At 30.8% G+C, this 21,282-nt stretch overlaps 1 protein-coding gene across 20 annotated transcripts in view; it reads right to left on the reverse strand.

Annotated features, from left to right (window-relative positions):
* Nucleotides 1-4,569: 4,569 nt before the first annotated feature.
* Nucleotides 4,570-21,282, reverse strand: part of LOC116435176 (uncharacterized) — a 384,264-nt gene continuing 367,551 nt past the window's right edge. For 19 of the 20 annotated variants that reach the window (XM_031994464.2, XM_031994459.2, XM_076372348.1 and 16 more), the window contains one exon: nt 4,570-15,192. In XM_031994464.2, coding sequence (XP_031850324.1) covers nt 14,988-15,192 — 205 coding nt within the window. In that variant the 3' untranslated portion in view covers nt 4,570-14,987. The remainder of the gene's footprint in view (nt 15,193-21,282) is intronic. The other variant, XR_004236703.2, reaches the window with a different exon arrangement.

Here is a 21,282-nt window from a genome sequence, read left to right on the forward strand (position 1 = left end):
TTTCTTTTGAAAATAGTGAATATTGTCTTCATTCTGTTAGTACACTTAATTAAGCGACTGATCAAGTAAATTTAAATATGTTATCATTTTTAACCTGTTGAGGATCGAGTACCTCGAAGGAGACACATTTTTAGTAATGAACAAAAGAAGAAATGAAGGCACTGCCTGTACCCAGCAAGACATTTAAACAGGGGAACACGAATATTTGCAATTCCAACATAACCTTTTAACTGAAGTTGTTTTTCTTTTTATAAAATCAAACTGAAATTATAAGTGCATTCATATGAAAAATAATTAACTGTGAAAAATATTATTTTTCTAACTGAACCACATTTAATTTACACCTCAAAGAAACGATAAAACTTTTTACAATATAATATTTGTTTGTATTTGTACAAATTAATTTTTCCAATGTTAGATAATATTTTGCTATACATTTCATTTTACTGAAATCTGTGATCTTACAAGAATTTCTCCTGAAAATTATTATACATATTTTCCTCTTGTTAATTTGTCGCGCAAATATATGGATAATAAACGCAAGGATTGCACAACTTATTACGAGCGTCACGGATCAAACAATTGTTTAACACAGCATTGATCTGTTTTGTGATCATCAAGTGTACTCATTTATGTATATAGAAAAATACTACATTCGCATTAAAACACGCCTGTGGTAATATTTCTTGTAAAATATTATATAATTCTATTTTCCTTAAGACTGATTCATTCTCAGAGAATATAAACTATATTTGGTCTCTTCGTTAAAGCTACGATTATTAAGGGCTGCGGGTAATTCAATTTATCTTGATTCGGTTACCAGTCCCATGCTGCGATCTATTTTCAACGTACAAATCATCTGTTGATTATTTACAATTGTCTCGGCATTTAACATTTATTTATACAGTTTACAATATGTGTATATATTTTCGTTGTATAAGATTTGGACATTTTTCGCGAGATATCATGTCAACTTATGTAATGAAAGAATGATATAAAGCAGATCAATGGTTTATTAATTAAAATATTGAATAAAAGTAATCACATGGAATCTTGTCCTCTGCGAACATTAATGCCAATTACTGTGAATAATATTCTGAATATAATAATAACGTTCCGAAGTACTCTTATCGAATTCTCCCTCATTTGTTGCGGACATTTAATTTCAGAAGGTACATTAATCATAATAGTTTATACCTTTATGTTGCATGCATAGACGTAACATTTACCATGCAAATAATATATATTCAATTCCTATACTTTAACCCTATATTTTATTTTTTTATAATTTAATTTTTTGAATAAATTATTTTTTTCGTACGATAGATATTATTACTTAAATAATATAAATGTAAAAGAATGGTAAAGTTTCAATACAGTAGTTTAGAAGAAGATACCCGATTACAATCAATCGAAAATACAATCGCAAGACAATCGATAATTTTTTCATTACAGCAATATCTTTAATTATACTTAGTTTGACATGAAAATAAATTACAATACGTCGTTGGCTATTGCCGGTTCGTTGTTGCTACGAATTAACTGAAGCGATTAATTAACGAAAATTCTGGAAGTATCCCTAAATGGATTACAGCATGAGCTTTATGTTACTGACATTATAAATGACAATAAAACTCATTTTAAGCATTCTTTCGCAGAGATTTGATATTTCTGTACATATCAGAATAAGAATAATATTATTGTATATTAATGTAGCGATCAAACCTTTTACTACAGTTCACGAACAAATATAAGGAATAATTGTAAGTATACACCTACATTCACACACACACACGCGCGCGCGCGTGCATTTGCACATTTGGATGTGCATGCAAACATGCATACGTACATGCATAGACACATATACACACATAGGCACATACATACCCGCATACATAAAACATACATACAAACGTACATACAATCATACACACAACCATACACACAACATACATACGATAGTACATTCAAACATACGTTCATACTAAATACATATACATACATATGTATAAGTCTTTGTTGACTCTTAGATGCAGCTTTAAAAGTTTTACACCTGTTACTTAATTATCTGTTCGACAGATTTCAAGTACCTGATTATGCTTATTAACAATGATCTTTGAATTAAAATAGTGTACTTTATTTAACTAGATATACATATAGTATTACATTTTATGCTTAAAGAATAATATAATACTTCTCAAATTAAAATGACTGTTGAGACTTGTTCTGTTAAGATAAATTGTTACTACACTAATTTGCTTTAAATTGTACAAGAGTACATTAATAACACACATTTCCTTTTTCATTAGATTTCAATCGATTAGACTTAATCAGATTAACGAGAAACGTAATTATTCTTTAAAATTCATTTAATATTCAAATGTTTCGTGTACGTTTTTCAAGATTATAAAATGAACAAAAAACTCCCTAAAACTGATATGTTATTAATTTTTATTTTATTTATTTAGTAAAAATAATGGTAATTGTTTAAAAAAGAGGTTTCGTCGTTAATTTCAGTAACTTTGAAATACGTTGTTTGTGACTTCAGTCTGAAAACCTTTTTCTTATGTATGTTACTGCCGCTCGATCTCAGTTTCTGAAATATATATAAAAGTATATTTTTCACTTCTGAAAAGGTAGTTCATCAGTTTTAATGATTTCTGAATTTGTCACATTACATTCGTGAGTCTATAAGGGAAAGTTCCCTATAATGGGTCACTTAAGCAAGTACATCCATAAATCGAAAACGCTTTGATATTTCCGAGCAGAAAAAATTGAGAACAATCTTAACATTGTGGTTGATACATGCATTTAAAACAAGCTAATTGAAACATTATGTGATTGGTTACAAAAAATATTTTCGAAATCGCGTCAACGAATCTAGTTAGGAAATCGGTTTTTTAATTTGGACTGCAACTGATATTTATGTACTGTAGAAATATACAAAATAATTGTGATAATAAATTCTGATTTAACAACATACTGATGGAAACTGAATAAAATTTTTATTTGAAACTATAGAAATAAACTATATGAAACTAAAAATAATGCAGATTAGACGCGAGTATAAAATAAAATTACATTAGCCAATATGGAAATAAAAACTGCATCGGACTAAAATTCTTATTTATTATACAGCGTTTTGTTTCGGTGCGTTTATATTAAACTTCATTGACATTATAATTCCACGCTAAAGCATGAACTACAAACATAGACTATAAAATGCGGTATGTAATGTCAAATATATTTTTATGCATATTTGTGGAACTAAGGCCAAACGGTAGTAACATATATGTAGGTGCAGGAAACAGTTGTTCAGAATTACATCTCCGACAACATATTTCAAGAAGATTGAAATCGACGAGAAGGTTATAATTATCAAAATAATATATGCAGAAGAAATTTTATTCTTCCCAGCCTTATTATTTTTATTTGAAGTCACTGTTTGTTTATAACTGCGGAACGTTTTTAAAAGAATACGTTCTATTCTATCAAATACGGTAAGAATATATTTTTAGCTGTTTTAATTTTATCATAGTACATATTAATGTATAATAGGCATCTTTGAAAATGTTAGTTTAAACAATGTTAATCTGAATATTATTATTGAAATATTTCAAGGAATATTTAATGTAGAAAAATTCGATGAAATATCAGACCGTAACGTAAATAAGTTCGATTGCATTTCGATTATTGAAAGTGTGTATATTTAGGATGAATAAAAAGTAATTCCTGAACAATTAAAACCCAGCATTATTATTTTACTGCTAGATAAAAGTAATAATACAAAAAGGGTGTTCAATATATCCGAAAGTATTTACGTTACAACCTAATACTGTTAATATGCAATTGAGTCACAATCTTATACGGAATAAATTGTGGAACGCTGATTATTTTTAAGTGGTATCATTGGCACGTAGAAAATGTGCTCGATTGATTAAACTGTGGCTCAAACTTCTTCGTCGAACAGATAAATAAGCTAGGCCCAGGTTGTCTCTGATCTGTCTTATGATACAACAAAGCTGAATAGATTGTTCGCGGTCCGGTTAAATAGTGTCGTAACGCGTTAATCATGAATATTTATACAAATGTTCGAGAAGGTATGTCCACGAGCATCGAGACTCGCGCCACATCAATGAGAATGTACGAGAAACGCGGTGATCGTAGGAGCTAAGGTTACATTATCGATTTGCTTTCGTAGATACCATTATATGTTTTCTATAGGTACATACGCCATGTACTAGTCATATATGTATTTAGGTCCGATTAATACGTGCGACAGCATTCGTAGTTAGACAACTTGCAATAGAGAAACAGAAACAATTTCCAAAGCTATGACCTTAGGGGATGCCGTTTAAGGGATGATAACAATCTGTACCATCCGGAATAATTGAAATTACGAAGGTGAACGTGAAGTGGAAGTAAGACATATTTCGAAGTAATTACACAAGCTTGTTGTATTTGGAACTATATAAGCAATTTCGTGTTCAAATCATTATATTTAATTACCCTTTGTGCTGCAATTGTGTGTCCCACATTTTCGAGGATCATTAAATAGTAAGTCCTGTATTCATTATATTATCTTATCTTACTTTATTATTCTATAACAGATTGAACAATGTTAATTACAATATCATACATTATTTTTTAACAAAATAGTTTCCGTGATTTTTAACAATTCAGAAATTTATGGTCACAATCGTACCTTTCCCTATTTCCACTTTACGATACATGTGCATAAACTAGGTTTAGTTAAAATATTTATGTAAACGTAAGAATGTTCGTGAGTGTATGTAAATAAGTAACATGGTTATTCAGTTGACTCAAAATCCGAGCGCGTGAAGATATGTTCGACATCACAATGGATTTACAAATACTATGCATACATGCAACGCCATACTTTTCGGACTCGCTGGTTCAAAGATATTAGATTCTTTGTTGGACGCGGTATGAAATTTTTTAACATTGTTCTGTTCATAGTATTATTTATTTTTATGAAGGGTTATTTTCATTGAGAAAATATTTTCTATTGGTTGATGAAGTTTTCGTAATTAAATTATAAACTGCAACAAAAAGCTTCCAAAGCTTTTCTTTTGATTCTTCAGGTTATTATGTAAATTGGATAATAATTGTATAAATAATATAAATAATAATCACTTTTGTCAATGAATTATATCTCCGAGACTAATAAAGGAATATTTTAAGTGATATTTACCGATTATTATGATCTACTCTGATAGAAAGCAGTTTCCATGAAATATTTAACACATTCTCTTTTATGGCTGATCATTCGCATGTAAGATGTAACAACAGCTATAAAAATCAAAGGTGAGAAACATATTTGATTGAATATTTTGAGAACTACGTAAACAAAAATGTATAGAAAATAAACTTCTGTGATACATCGTAATAAAACTCAGTCTGGCAGAAAATGCAAAAGAACTTTAACCATGATAACTTTTTTTGGGATGCAAAAATAAAAATTGTTATTTATCTTTATTTTATATTTGACAGTATAGTCCCTTTATATGTATTAATGCACAAAATTGTAGATTAATGTTTGATTGGAAAAATGAATAAAAAAGTGCTATCTTTTAATGTGTTATATGATATCTGATTATATTATTGGATTCCTTGTGAAAAATACACAATTTTGATGTTATTCTCATCCTCAACTTTGAGTGCTGCCTTCTTTTTCTTTAGCGTTAATGACGGTCAATAACAAAAACTTTTGTAAAAACCACTTGTTACTAAGGTTTTATCACAATTGGCGGACGTCACTTCGATTTGTTCCCTTGTCAGTGAGTCTGAAACGTATTGGCCCGGTGGATCCAGTAGTCTCTGTACGGATCGCGTTTGTCTTACACGCACAGGTTCCGAGTTAAGTGGATAATCCTGTATTGCGATCTGAGTTTTATCATTTTCAGAAGTATATATTATGATTACCACGAAATTGTTGCAAAGAATTTCCTTTATTTTGCAACCTGAATCGCACTTATAATGTTTAAGGAAGCAACGATTGGACATTCTCAATGTTATTGTTGATATAGTACACTGTTCAGAGTAAGGCATAAATATTCGACACTAGCATAAAGTTTGAAACAGTTTCATTTAAATATATCTTTGGTCAAGCAATTTATGCCGCACGCTGTATCTAAAATATATTTATGATTTTCTACTGTACATACAAGCATGTATTGAAGCTGCATTAATCACATTCATTATCTAGCTAAAATTACGTAATGATAGTGTACAAGCGAAAACTCAAATAAGGAGAGTAATTTTTAAGAAGTCAATATTATTACAAACTATTATTACAAACGTTATTATGCAGTTTTACGAAACAAAGTGTTCAATGTGATCTTTCTACTATGATTGAAAAATATTTAGGAATGAAGCTACTGTTAATTTTCAGCTGTCCTTTTATAATTATTTGGTCCCCGAAATTTAAGTGTATCGTATCGTTCCTTATCAATGAAATGAAAGTGAAATTAACAACGTGCCTATCAATGTAGACTTGTTTATGTAAACGAGAATTGTCAAAATATTACATAATAAAAACTTCAAATGTTATTTTACATACGCAAAAAAATTACCTTCGTAATATGTAATTAAATACTAATTTAAAATAAGCTTAATTTTTGTTCACAAATACAGATTGTTCCACTAAAAACAGACTACCTTAATATTTCCTGTTGAGTTTATGTTATTAAAAAAAAGTTATCATAAAGTGAAATGTTGAAAAGGGACGCAATACAACTTTTTTTCGTGGGTCTTTAAGACCATTTAGATGAAACAAAACAAAATAGTGCCAATCTTATTCACGTCTATATAGCGTCGATTGATTATTAGAAAATAATATCAATGTGTTCTTAACCATTCTTAAGTAGGATAAAACGGTATATTATTTCATTGAAAGAAGTAAAATTGATGGTAATTGCGAAATTTGTTTCTATATTATACATTTCTAGTAACATGCTCTTTAATAAGATAAACTCAATGGACGGTATTAAAGTGACGTGTTCTTAATGATCCATACTGTATGTAACATATACGTAAACATTCGCAAGGCATCCCAAGTATGCAATATTTTAAGAGGTGGTATGCGAGCTTCAGTTTAAGTAATAGTATTACTTGTAAATTTTAGTAGCTTCACACGTTTAACACTAAGTAGAAATGGCTGAAATATTGTTTTCATACATTTCGTTGTATCTTCTATAGTTTAAGCAAATATAAGCAATCATAAAGTTTATTTGTTTACTTTATAAAGAATAAGAACTAATAAAAGTTCGATTATTATTCCATTAATACAATATATAATATGTGGTTTTCATAGATTTTTGGACGCTAAGTTTCAATTCACAATTCTTTCCTTTTTCATCGCCCTCATTTTCTGAAAAATTTTATTTTGAACAACGTTTTTCGAAAAAAATTAAGTTGTTAGCTTTATAAATTATTTGCGACTAATTATGAAATTAGTTTCTTTTTAAATTTCTTGTTAGAAACTACAAATTTGAGACAAAGTCTTGCTACACCGTGCATTGGTGTGGAGTTTGTACGGTAATTATAAAATAACCAAAACACAAGTTATATTTTCTAGTGGAAAAATTAATTAGTTCCATATAGCATGAGGCTAGGATTAGGTGATACTCACATTCGTGAATCTTAAATTTTTCCAAAGCTCAAACGAGTAAAGAAAAACCTACAAAAAAAGAATCTATAAGAAACTCTTGCCCTATGATACATTTCTGAACTATGTTGTTATCATTTATATTATCGTTAACAATTTAGTAGAAAAAGAAAAGAATCTTATACTTATTCTGTGTCTACGTTTACTACAAATGTTAAAAATTAATAATAGACAAGCAATGTTTAATTTATATTGAAAATAAATAAATAACATTTAAATTTATCGAATTTAGTTTAGAACTTTTCATCACGAGTCTCACATGATATTATAAGTAAAGAGTTAATATTACTAAAGGTACGTTTATAGCGTAGCTACGATAATGAAATGTAAGAATATATTGCACAGGAACTGATCTCTGGAAAGAATGCAGGTCCAATTGGTCAGTTTTCAACTTTTTTCATCCCATTTTCGATAGTAATTTGCTATTTATCATTACGGTTATAGATAACCATCAATACCATAAACAAAATACATAGTAAGAGACCATGTCCGATTATTTCTTGTGTAAGGTACTGTACTTCTATTTTAAATGAAAGAATTTACGTTAAAGAGACGCATAAAGCTACGTTCAATTAATCGATCAACGGTACAAGCGTTTTGAATCGACGCTCTTTTAGCTTCCATTGTAGCTTCGCTTTAACCTTTCGCACTCGATTTATTTTCAATGTTGTTGGGTGTAAATTTGTATTGATTTTTCGGAAAATGAATTAAAGTAATTTCCAGTGGTAAAATTCAATGTTTTATATTTATTTTATTTATTATTATTATTATTATAATTCTATAACAAATTTGTATTATCATCTGTAGCATAACATTCGAGTGCAAAGGGTTAAACGTACCCTTACACTTACAATAAGTAACGTAATATCACTGTGTTCTCTACCTTTAACCTGATATTAATTCTTCTACTTCAAAAATAGTAGCAATTCCAAAAAAATGTCACAGAACATTTTTGTTTCATTTAAGCACCTAGCTTGCCTACCACTCCTTATATTAAAGTATACCTGCAATACCTTCTAAATTATATGATACGCAATATATTTATGAAGATTTTTCTATTATAAAAATTCAACATTGGGACGATGAAATTATGGCCCCTGATTTCTCGTACTGATTGGTCCAAAAACGTGTCACGCGATACATGGCTTATAATAAAATGCATGAATAAAATTCCACTACGGATCTAGTTGACAAGTTCTCGATGTTCAGTGTTCGAGATAACCTGGGCAAGTAGTTGAATCTGTCGCACATATTTCACAATCTATTGTTCCCACGTAATAATGAATCCCGACGAATGATAATGATCTCGCGAATTCCGAACGTTCACTTCATTCTCGGAATTTCGAATTAAAAAGATCGAGAAACATTAAATCCCATGAAAGCTGAACAGAAACATTGTTAACTCATTTGAGCCGTTTACTTTGAAAGTGGCGTAAGTCCATTAAAAAAGAAAGAAAAAACTGTTAATATATAAAAACATCATACAGAATTAGATTTGACTGAAATTATAACCATTAATTTGATTTTTTTTTTTTGGAAAATGGAGTTAAGCCACTTTCAAAATAAACGATTCATTTATCGACGTGACAATATCTGTTTATTACAAGGAATCATAATTCCGCTGATTTTTCCAGTAAGCACGAAAGAACGTTTAAAATATGTACTTGCAGTTATTTAAATTAGTGCATAGATAATCGTGACTTTTTACATACCGCAATGATATTCGTTCAATTTGGTAAATGTCTTAACGAATTTCTGCAATCGTTCGAACGTTTATGATCAAATTTTTTCAAATTTATTTTTTAAAATTAAGAAATTAAAAAAATTGTTTAATTGCAGCTATCGGTAATAAAGAAAAAAGATTACCGAATTTGCGTGTATGTTTCAACTTTAGTTTTACGAAACGTACTTTCGTCAAGTCGTTACTTAAGATTGATTAAACAAAAGGACGAACGATTCACACAAGAATTTATTCGAAGTCATTACCATGTCGTGTAACAGGATGCGTAATATTGACTTTGGTCGATTCTTGTGTTTGAGCACTGATAATAACAGCTTTCTTAATCTACACAACTGCAAATATGGGATGTCATATTTTGCAGAGGACACGTAGAATTAACGTATAATTCCGAATTTCTTGTAGGAAAATCCATTGTGGTTCTTCGCGCAGTTGATCGCGAAGTTGTCATTGAAATACAGATATTCATGGTATGGGTTTTTTAATATTGACGTTACTGACCATAAATACTTACTTAAATCATTTTGCTCGAATTTAATTCAAAATAAAGACAATTATTTCCATTGTTACTTGAATTTTAGCATACTATTCGTATGTTACTTTCAATTAAGTTCTCAGTTATTTTTGTAAAACTATTTCATATTCAAATGATATCAAAATTATTTTACTATATATTTTTTCAATAAGGTAACAAATAGTTTCCTTCGGAATATTTGTTTTCTAATTTAACTGCCTACAGTTCACTGTCAGTCGTGTCCACGGGCGATTATTTTTCTGTCCGCCACGTATATTAAATTTTCATTCCGTTCGTATCGACTTCGTACGTATAGTATGATGTTACAAAATTCATCTTGTTCATATACTGTCAAAATTTCTCTGACAAATTGTTTCGCGTTCCACATTCGCCCCATTTTTATTTCTGTGTACATGATACTGTCAATACGATACTCGATAGTAGCACCTGCACGATAAGTCACGTAATATATGAGCCATTCGTTTGTCAAGTTGATTAACACTACGAGACAAGAAGTAGACAAATTCGATAAAATTTCGTAAACAATCAAGCATTTTACCACACAAAAATTTGAAAACGATCAAAGTAGAGTTAGTCAGTTTGTCCTATGAACGATTCTATGTTGCTTGAATCACTTAAAGAAAAGTAGTTTCAACAACTTTAAGGGAACATGAAATATGTCGCACAAGGTAATTGAAATGCACGATTTCGTACAAAATGACATTCAGGTGTTTCATGTACACGTGAAAATAGTATTGCCACTGTAACTTCGCGAAGCCTGGGAATAATGGAAGCTATTTCATTTTCGCTCTCATTGGGTAACATTTATCCCTATTTTTCTTTCTCGAGACTGTGCTTAATTAAACCACGAGAATATATTCTTTCTCAATAACTTTGTAATGTTTCAAGCGTTTTAAAAATACACTTCAAAGGACAGTTAATCGACAAAAAGTAATGGAAATAGTTTTATTTAGAAATTATGTTGAGAATAGATGAAGTACTCAAAAATGTTGAATGTGACTTGATATATAATCCCTGATAAACAATTGCGACCACCATAGCTTTTACGTCACATTTTTCGCGGTAATCATGGTATTGGAACTCCAAAAGGTAATTTAATAATAATTGCTTCGTCGTACTGTTAACCATTTGCACGCCAGAAGCATTTTAGTGTAAATACTCAATATTTTTTAATGAGGTAGACATTTCCTGAAACTAACTTGACGAAAAATCGTACATAATTTCGAAAATGAAACTATTTCATTTCACTATTTCACATATTGACGCATTATAAAAAGTTTAATGTTACACATTGCGTACCGGAAACGAGAAATCTCGATTTCATATAAATACCTACCTTCGTAACTTTGCTAACTACTACGTCATTTAAAAAAAATATAAAATTTTATTAGAACTAATTATTTTAACATTGTTTTAAAATTGATGAAATAACAATAAGATATTTGAATATTTTATATGTAGCGGTATAAGTTAATCTCATTAAGAATCATCGGCTACGTATCTCAGTTTTTTAAGAATTAACCGGTACACAATGTGTTAAATATCAAACTTTACAATTTCGCTGTGTCAAATCAAGTTGCGACTAAGTGACGCTCTGGAGTGCAACGGGTTAAGACCAAGAATTAAGCAGCGAAATTAAGCCTGAATTATAAAAAATAAATATGAGCAAACGACCAGATAAAAATCAGATTGCTGATTCATTGCTGATCTTCTCAAAGATGACATCAATGGTAGCCCTAATGTTTTTATCAGACGCTGTAGTAGTATCTGCGAATTAAATTGATATTCAGTGATCTCTACAAAAGAGTGCAATGGGTAAAGCGGGTCGCCTAACCGCGAAATTACAGAAACCATACTATATATGTATACTGTATAATCAATATGACACTTATTGTTAGAATTGGTTGTGTGTCATTGAATGCTTTTGCATGAAAGATATTTGTAAGTTGTGGTATCCTAGCGAGTTGCACATTCGAATAATTCCGCGTTTGATGTCAGTGAAAAATGGAGTACAGAAGTTTGAATAGGAAAAAGGGGGAAACACAGAACGGCAACATATATGCGATCCTTATGTATTCATACGAAACATCCATTAAGCCGTATAGAACGGTATTACTTGGAATAAACATCGATTAGTTGTATGAATCAACCTTTAGAGTTGTACGGAGAAAGAGACGATTGGAGTGTCTTGTTAAACTAGGGCTTTGTATATTAGTTATCTGTGCAATTGACATTACTTGATGAATTCGATCGTACCACGTCGTTCATTATATTTTCGATCAGTAACGTGCACACTCAGTTCGACGTATGCGTGCCATTTGATTAAGACATACGGCCTCTTTTTTTCGTCTTCCTGTATTCTTTTAAGAATTCGAGATGGTGGCCAAAAAAGAAGCTTCTTCATTTTTTCCTTTCGTAGTAACTTATTCATTACAAATATATGAATTATTTAAAAAATTAGAATAATATTTGGATATTTTGTGTGCAACATGAAAACAAGTGGAATAAACATTGACGATTGATTCGTCCCGTGGAATTTCTATGAATTGCGTTATTAGAACAAAAGCAAAACTAGATTGCAGGTGTAGAAAATAAGTTATGAAAATAACCGCACAGTATGGGATTTTAAAGAATTATAAAATAATATTGAAAAATATCATTACCGTAATAAAATTATAAATATGTTTTAATATTATTTTGTAACTGAAATAAGTTTTAGAATGATAGTAGTAATCCATTATATATTGTTTGTTTATTTTTCAATAAAAGTTTAAACAGTTCAAACAATTGCATTGTTTGCTTATTGTACATGTAAATATATCAATTTTAAACTTCTTTGTGGTCACCATTGTGTCTCATTTAGGACTCTATTAAAAAGAAAGAACTATATTCAACTGAAGCAATAAGAATCATTCTTGAACTTTTTGTAAGTATTATGTATTGCATACTGGCTCGTGAAAATATTTGAACGCCTTCGAGTGAATTGTCAAATGCCAAAAAAATATAGTTACATTACAAATTCCAAAATAATTATGTTCTGACAGTAGTTAATTAGTTTTCAAATTTATATTTATTTGAAAGCAAAATATTCATATAGTTGAATAATATTTGTTAGATAACAGAGAGTTTTTCTTATTTTCTTATTTTCGAATCTTTCAAAACGGCTAATAAATTAACTTCATTATAGTAAAATAATAAAGAGAAATTTTCAAGATGTGAATTATACAACGCATTTCGAAAGTTTTATTAAATTTGTAAAAGTATTGTAGGATGTTTATAGTTTATAAAATAATATAAAATATTTTTAAACTTATATTCAAGAATCTTTAATTTTGAAATGTAGACTACATTAATAAATTTTTTTACAAGATTCTTAAAGTATCTTATCGTTTTATTACAATTAGTAAATCCTCATGAAGAATTTTGTTAACTTTTGATAGATTTATACGAGGTGTTCAACTGCATTGTTATTTTGAATACAAGGATACAATTGCAGGAGTGTAAGATGTGCCGCTGAATGTTTTTAAACGTAAATAATCTATTTTTAGTTTTATAATTGTAAGATTTTCTGTCTGCGTGTTTCATACACTGTCAGACTACGAAGAATCATTGTAACATTGTAAATACCATTAAAAATAAATATTTTTAATTTATTCTGGTATTCATTTTTCTGGTTTTTAATAATTTGATTGTATTTTCATTGCGAAAATCTTCATATTAACGTATATATTAATACAATTTAATCGTTCATTCTAAAATGTTTAATTTCTTTGATAATTTAAAACAAACAACACGAAAAATGAAACGGAATTATTAAAAATTGATAATTGGTAGAAATATGAGGCTATGTTCAAGCGATTAAAAAAACATTGATGCATATTTGATCATATAAAAAAGATTTCTTTTTTCATTTCTGTTAATCAAAGAATAATTATAATCGTTATTTAAAATATCATTGGACAACTGTAATAGACTTTATCTACAAAAATTCAACGTTTAAAATACTTTTACTATACTTGCGTAATAATTTTAAAAATATTTGTAACACCGTGTATTCTACATATAACGTTCAAAGTCCCACCGTAATGAAAGTATTTATTAATTCGTAACGTAACTTAATCTTTTTAAGTATTGAACAATTGAATCGAAGACTGCCGAATATTTTCATCGCCGTATTCCTTCTGATTTATGAATTTTAAGCGAAAACTCAAACAAAATTCTGTGCCTTTCGAATTATGGATTACTATTCAATTTTGTTGTTACTCGTCCATCGTACAATCATTCGTTATAATGAAAGAACATCTCTAAATTATTATCCCTTTCTCTGATTCTTACAATACTTTCAATCCGTCGAAGAGTCTCCTTCGCATACGCGATTTGAATCTGACATGTAACTATATTAGTAACAAGTAAAAATTGTATCGTTCAGCAGTGTTTCATACCGATCAATAGTAAGGGATATCGCTTCGACCATGTATATACGATATGAATATCATTAACTGCACCGCAGCAAAATACTCGCGCGCAATCTGTTCGTCCATAACGGAGAATTTATTAATCTACTTTCAATAGTAGACTGTTAGAGCCTTCCGACGTTCCCCCGGCGCATAAGTCATCGGTACGCAGAGAAACGGTTTTATCAGTGTACGATCGAGAATCTTATCCGTTCGCATGCCACCGTCAAATGAAAGAGGACTGTCCTTAAAATTGACTTCGAATTTCGGGTTTAAAATACCTCGATTGGAACATAATCGATTTGAAAGTGGAACGTCAAACATCGTTCGACCGGGGAATTCTCCGCTGCAGCTTGCAACAGTCGCAAAACCGTAGACTTTACTTGGAACCGTTGATCGTGTTTCCGAGAATTTCATGTCCGGTTTGTCGCCGCAAGATCGTAAGGGTTGCTTTAAGTTTACTTTCGAAACGGCATATACTCGACGTGTTTCGAATCACGCGAAGCGTGGCAGAGTGATCATGCGGGGTCAGACGAGGAGCTCCTTCAAGAAGTCCTCGGCAAGCATGTCCTACAAGTATTCGTCTACACGGTCGTTCTCATCCGGCGGACTTGGCTCGCTGACGCTAAGTATGGGCAGACCGAAGTGTTGGACGTCGATGCTCGACTCGGGCGTGCTTCTCGCGTAGTCGCAGCTCTTCGAGTGATCGACGCGTCGATGAGAGTGGTGATGACAGGGTGGACGAGCGTCGATAACACAAGGCGGTCGATAATACCTGGGGATTTCAATCAAGACCTTGTCTTAGTGGATTACATTATCTTCTTGGTAATTATAGAAGATATTTATTTATTTTCTTTAAAGAGAAACGTTTACTTTAAGGGACACAGCGCTAATGAGTTTAATCCTTATGGTCGCCATACACGCTGAAACATGCGGTGATACAGGCATCGCTACAAGCGATGGATTCGAACCTTTTTCACTTTTTGTTTGAGTGTAACGCGTATCATGAAACCTTAGGAAACTCAAAACCGTCACTAGTAACGATGACATCACCGCAAGTTTCAGTGTGTATGGGGGCCTTTACCTATGATAATGCATTCGCAGTCAGTAACATACGTGACATGTAATACCTTTCTCAGGTGAAAAGAGTCTAATGTGTCTAATAATCATGGTCTGATTATGAAAAATAATATTGGCTTCTGAAATCTGAATTTTAAAAAGTCGCCATATCTGGATTAAAGGCGCGATTCTGAGTACTTTTCGGAATTATATGTTTAATTGACGGGCTCTTACAGTTTTTGAAATATTCGAGAATATTTGCAAAAATATTTTTAACGCTACGTGTTTCATGTGATGCATTTTGTGTGGCTACAAATTAAAAAGGAATTGATGTTGACTTGTGTTTAGATTTTGTAATAAATGAGAATATCATAATTGATAATATTAAATTTATTAGTAACGGGTTGTTGGCTATCTTATAGTGACTGGAAGATTAAATAAGTTAATGTACTAAACATGACCTATAAGGTACGGTATGTAATATTGAATATACTTTTACATACAGTGACTCACGAAAGTATTTGAACACTTACCACAAAATAGTTTATTAATCATAATAAGTATATTAAATACAGAAATATTAGTGACATCGTAAATAGATATAACTCTGGATTATATAGTTCAAATTTGAAGCTAATCCAAAAATATATACAATAGTTATGAATTATTTCTTATAAGGATAAACTCCGCTGATAGCACAAAAGTATTTGATATACATGGTCAACATAATATTTCGCGATAAATGCCAGATTATGATTGACGTAGGCCAACTAGCAACAGTGAATGTTCACATTCATTGCCTGGAAAACATTGTTATCATTGATTCTTAGAACACATTTCTGTGTGTTCAAATACTTTTGTGGTATCAGCGAAATTTAGGTTTGTAAGAAATTATTCATAACTATTATATATATTTTTCGATTAGCTTTAAATTTGGACTATATAATGTAGAGAGTTATACCTATTTATGATGTTAATAATAGTTCTGTAAATATTATATAATATTAATATTATATTAATATTATTTCTAAGGGACAGATTCCTATGGGTATAGAGAATGGGTATTATTCAGAATGATGTATCACTTGATAACATATTTTAAGGTTTCTGAAACTCATGGTGTATACCTTTTGATGAATAATTATTAAAATATCAAAACTTGTTTTACGAATATCACAAAAATTATAAGAGACGACCAATTAAATTATTAGAAAAAGTTACTCGTTGTCAGAATCGTGTGCTTAACAACATATGTAAAGGTCGAGATCATCAACGCGCTGTCTCTTAAAGTAAGTAATTACCAAAATACTTTGAATATTTATATGCTATTATATGCCTTTGATAAGTCAGCCAATGTTGCCAGACTAAAACAACACAGAGCAAACAGAATCGTCCACTCGCGATGCTGGATCGAGTTGTGGCAACATTAATACTCTGTTTTGATACATTCTCATTATTGGCTGAGTTGTACAAAAAACGTGAAGCAAATAAAGTAAGATTCTATGTTTGCAATTTCAAAAATTCACGGAATTTGTCATAATTATCCCAATGCTCCTCGTCTATGGAGTGAGTGGAGTAAGTAGAACGACGCAAAATGTAATTTCATTATATATTAAGACTAACGTTTAAAATTACAAATCATTTTTTGGATTATTAACGGTGTAATCACCTCGATTTCAAATATAGATTGATGTCAATTATTGATTATAAAAGATAATGTATAATGGAATTACTTATTACGTTTGTATCGTTGCCAGTGATGTGTAATCAGATTACATTTTACCCTGTTCTGGTACGTAGTCGACGAAATTTTCATTTGCGTATGATACATAGGATGCACCACACCGAGTAAAAGAATCTTAGTCGAAATCTCAAGCGTTTCTTAGATATAAACATTTTTGTATGTTACCATCACAATATTAGATAAATGCAATGTCATTATCATTATCAACATCATATTATTTTGCGAAGACAATAGTATTCACATTTTATATATCCATAGCAGTACACAGTAAATAATTTACATAGTTATTATTCAAAGCAGAAATTAATTGGTTTAAGCGAACGATTGTACTTCAAATGAAAATTAAAAGTGATCAGTGGGTACACTTTATGTGTAATTATGATACGTGAGTTTCGTAGGAAAGTAAATATTAAATAGAGGTTTAAATATAATAATTTTTATCTAAACAGAAAACCTCACTTTTACCAATATTTTACTATTTATGATGATATTGTGTAGAATTTGGTTATTGCAAATTGATTCATAATAATAATAATAATCTTAACCATACTCGATTAAAAATAATTTATTATTCTTATAAACATTGAATTATAAGTTACTTGCAATAGAATAAAATTTAATTATTTAATTATTTTAAATTAAATTATTTATAATATCTTTATTTATATAGAAACCAGTCAAAACTTTTGCACTTTTCCAGTAGATTAACTATTGACCTTTCGATATTCACAGGTGTTCCACGTGTTCTCCTGAAAATTCCACACACGCTCGACATTTTCCTACAGACTCGAGAATTTTTGAAATTTTCAGATCTCTGTTGTATTATTTGACAAGCATATTGTATCTCTGCAAGTTGGAGCCGGTAAGTAAGTATATCACGGCATTAGCACACAACAATGTTTATAGCCGGAAAATGGTTGTGATTCAACCTATATTTACTTGTTGAGGTATTTTTACTTAGAATTAATCCTTTGAGTGCTATCAACGCATATATGCGTCTGGCGAAAGTCATGGCTGTGGATTATTTACATATATAGTATGTGTTTTTCGATTTCTTCGATCTCACACAAGGTTTGGTGACAATTATAAGTGTATCACATGAATATACGTGTTTCTTAGCATTACTCTATTTGGCGAAACTGAGGAAGTACAATTACAAGTTAACCAGTTATCTAAGTTTGACAGGTATACGCGTCATCTTAAAGCTTGAAGTGATACTAATTCTTTCAACGATGAATTCTCTTTTTTTTCAGGTAAACATGTAATTATTTTTTGGTTTGCTCTAGTTTTTCATTAAAATATACCCTAGGTGCATTTGTCCTGCGTTTGACGAGTACACACTTCACTTTTTGATTTTATTGCGCGCAAAATGAGAGGTTTTTCAAACTAAATTCCACAGTTAACAGGTTAATTACGTCTTGTATGAATTAATATAGATCGTCGACCTTCAGTCGGCAAGCTAAACAAAAAAATATCCCGTCTACATAGAGTACTTCGGTTGCGAATATTCAGCACTTAAAGGATTAAATAGTATGACGTGTAGGTACTATGTACCACAGAAATAATGAAGGCTTTTCTTTAATTCACTATATACAATGAAAGAGTATACCTCGCCGACTTCAATGATATTTAAACATATTATGTAGAAAATATGCTTAGTAACTTTTCGTTATACATATAATCAGCGCTTATTTTCAGTTTTCAAGATATTTATCAAAATAAATTTGAAATTTCTTAGTTTGATTTTAGGTGCCGTTTCAGTTGGGATTTGCTTTAACAAAAATACATTCAACTATTTATATTCACATTGAACATTATTCTGCTGTATTGTTAATAAAAGTGAGAAAAACTGCATGGTATTTAAACTGTATAAAATAGCTATTTAAGAACTACTGTAGTATGACGATACTGCTCTTCTGCGGAAAACATTGAAATATCGGTTTATAATATTTTTAAGTATAATACACCCTCCTAAAAAATCTGAAAAAATTATAGGTTAATAAATATAATAAATTACAATATTTGTAAAAATATGAATATTGTAGTATGCATAATTCGGCCGATAATGTAGAAAAATATCAGTTTTTATTTCTTTTAACTGCGTTCCCCCAATCCGAAAAATATGAAAAATAGAGTATTAATAGTCAGAATAAGACAGTAATTCCAGGGAAATATAAAAGTGGTACTCCGATAATTTAAATGCAAAAACATCATTTATAATTTTCTCGAATTTTTTAAAAATCAATTTTTGGGTATAAAATTCTGAAAAAATTCCCAGAAATGCACATCAGCATCTAGAATAACTATGATAGTTTTCATAACTTTTTATCAAACAGAACATAAACTATCAAGCATAAACTATGTATAGCATTCCACCTTGTAACTATTTTAATAGTAGGAGAAGTAGGGGCTCAAAATTTGGTAGAAAGTAGTTTCTTCAAGAGATCGAATCTTATATCGAATGGTATATGCGAAGGTCGATTTGGTTTTGGGACATCTTTACTCCTCTTTATTCGGTTATTCCCTTTCTAATTTTCTTTTATAATGATACAGTATAATATTTAATGTCATATACAAAAATGCAAGATACTGTGTAATACCTATTTCTTAAAACAAATAACTTTATGAAGCCATCGACCATTACCTTCAACAACCACCCTCAGCTGTTCGAGGATTAGTATTTTTACATTTTAGATATTTACTCTTTGCATGTTTTATTAGGGTTAAGGCGCTTCATACAGTTTTTTACTTGCTACGGTCGAGGCACGCGGAATTTCCATGACGTCACGCGAAGGTACTCTCGATACCTGCAGGTGACCGATGTACTTGGAGGCGGTCAACTTTTCGGTGAGTGTCACCAATCAGGAAAAACGGCCTCCTCCCTGTCCAAAACGTAGAACTCTAGGAGACCACCAATCCGCGTGTCTCATCCCCCGACGCTACCCTTACAGCCACCTATTTAAGGGTAGATCTTAGCACAAAACGCCGAATTTCTAACCAAGAGTTCCACGGAGTTTCTAACGAAGAGTTCCACCACAACACATATCGACCGAGTGTCTAACCAAGAATTCCACGGAGTCTAACGAAGAGTTCCACCACAACACATATCGACGGAATTTCTAACGAAGAGTTCCACAACAACACACATCGACGGAATCTCTAACCGAAGAGTTCCACAAACAACACGAATCAACGGAATATCTAACGAAGAATTCCACAACTCAACGGATCAACATCGATCCACTTACAACTCATCGAAAATCTCATTATTTCATTCAGGCTCAGCATCACTAATCTGAAACTGAGCCAGAGCAACGCCATAACTAACTGCGACGCTCAACAATGTTTATAATTGAAATATTGACAATGGAACATTGGCAATTAAATTTTAGAGATTAACTGTGTATTTCGTAATAGTGGTACTGTAACGCTGCATGTAATTTTAAACGAATTTATCACGGTGTATAATAAAACTATGACATTGAACAGAACCGTGTGTATTAAATTACTTAAATTTAACTGATAAAAACTGATTTGTTATAATTGACACGAAGTTTATCGATAAGTATCTATAAAGATATAGTGTTCAATACACAGAAACGGTATTTTTATGTAAAGGAACTTGACTTACAAATTTATCGGTGAGAGATTCGATGTTCTATTTGTTGAGAATTCTCCAACTGAGAGTGTTGCGTGTGACTTAACTCAAGAACAACACCTGGAGCGTACGAGTATACTCTTAAGGAAACCTGGTTTATGAACACTTATCTGGTTACTGGTTTTGAAAACTTGTTCCAATCTGGGATTTATATTTTTCCAATAATTAAGGCTTGTTGGTAATGGGTTCCTGTTTAGATACCATGGCAAGTGATCGCAGAAGTTGCTGGTGATGTAGGCATACTATAAATTGGAGAAAAAAACGACTGCGTTGTTTATAAATCAATAGACTACTTTATCACTTTGACTACAATGTTATCTGTATTCGAGTGACATAACTCTCTGTATCGATTTAAAAATTAATTTTCTAGGTGATATATCGAATAAACCGAATTTTGTTGGATG

The sequence above is a fragment of the Nomia melanderi genome, chromosome 11, assembly GCF_051020985.1.
Source record: "Nomia melanderi isolate GNS246 chromosome 11, iyNomMela1, whole genome shotgun sequence".
In the NCBI taxonomy this organism is placed as follows: domain Eukaryota; kingdom Metazoa; phylum Arthropoda; class Insecta; order Hymenoptera; family Halictidae; genus Nomia; species Nomia melanderi.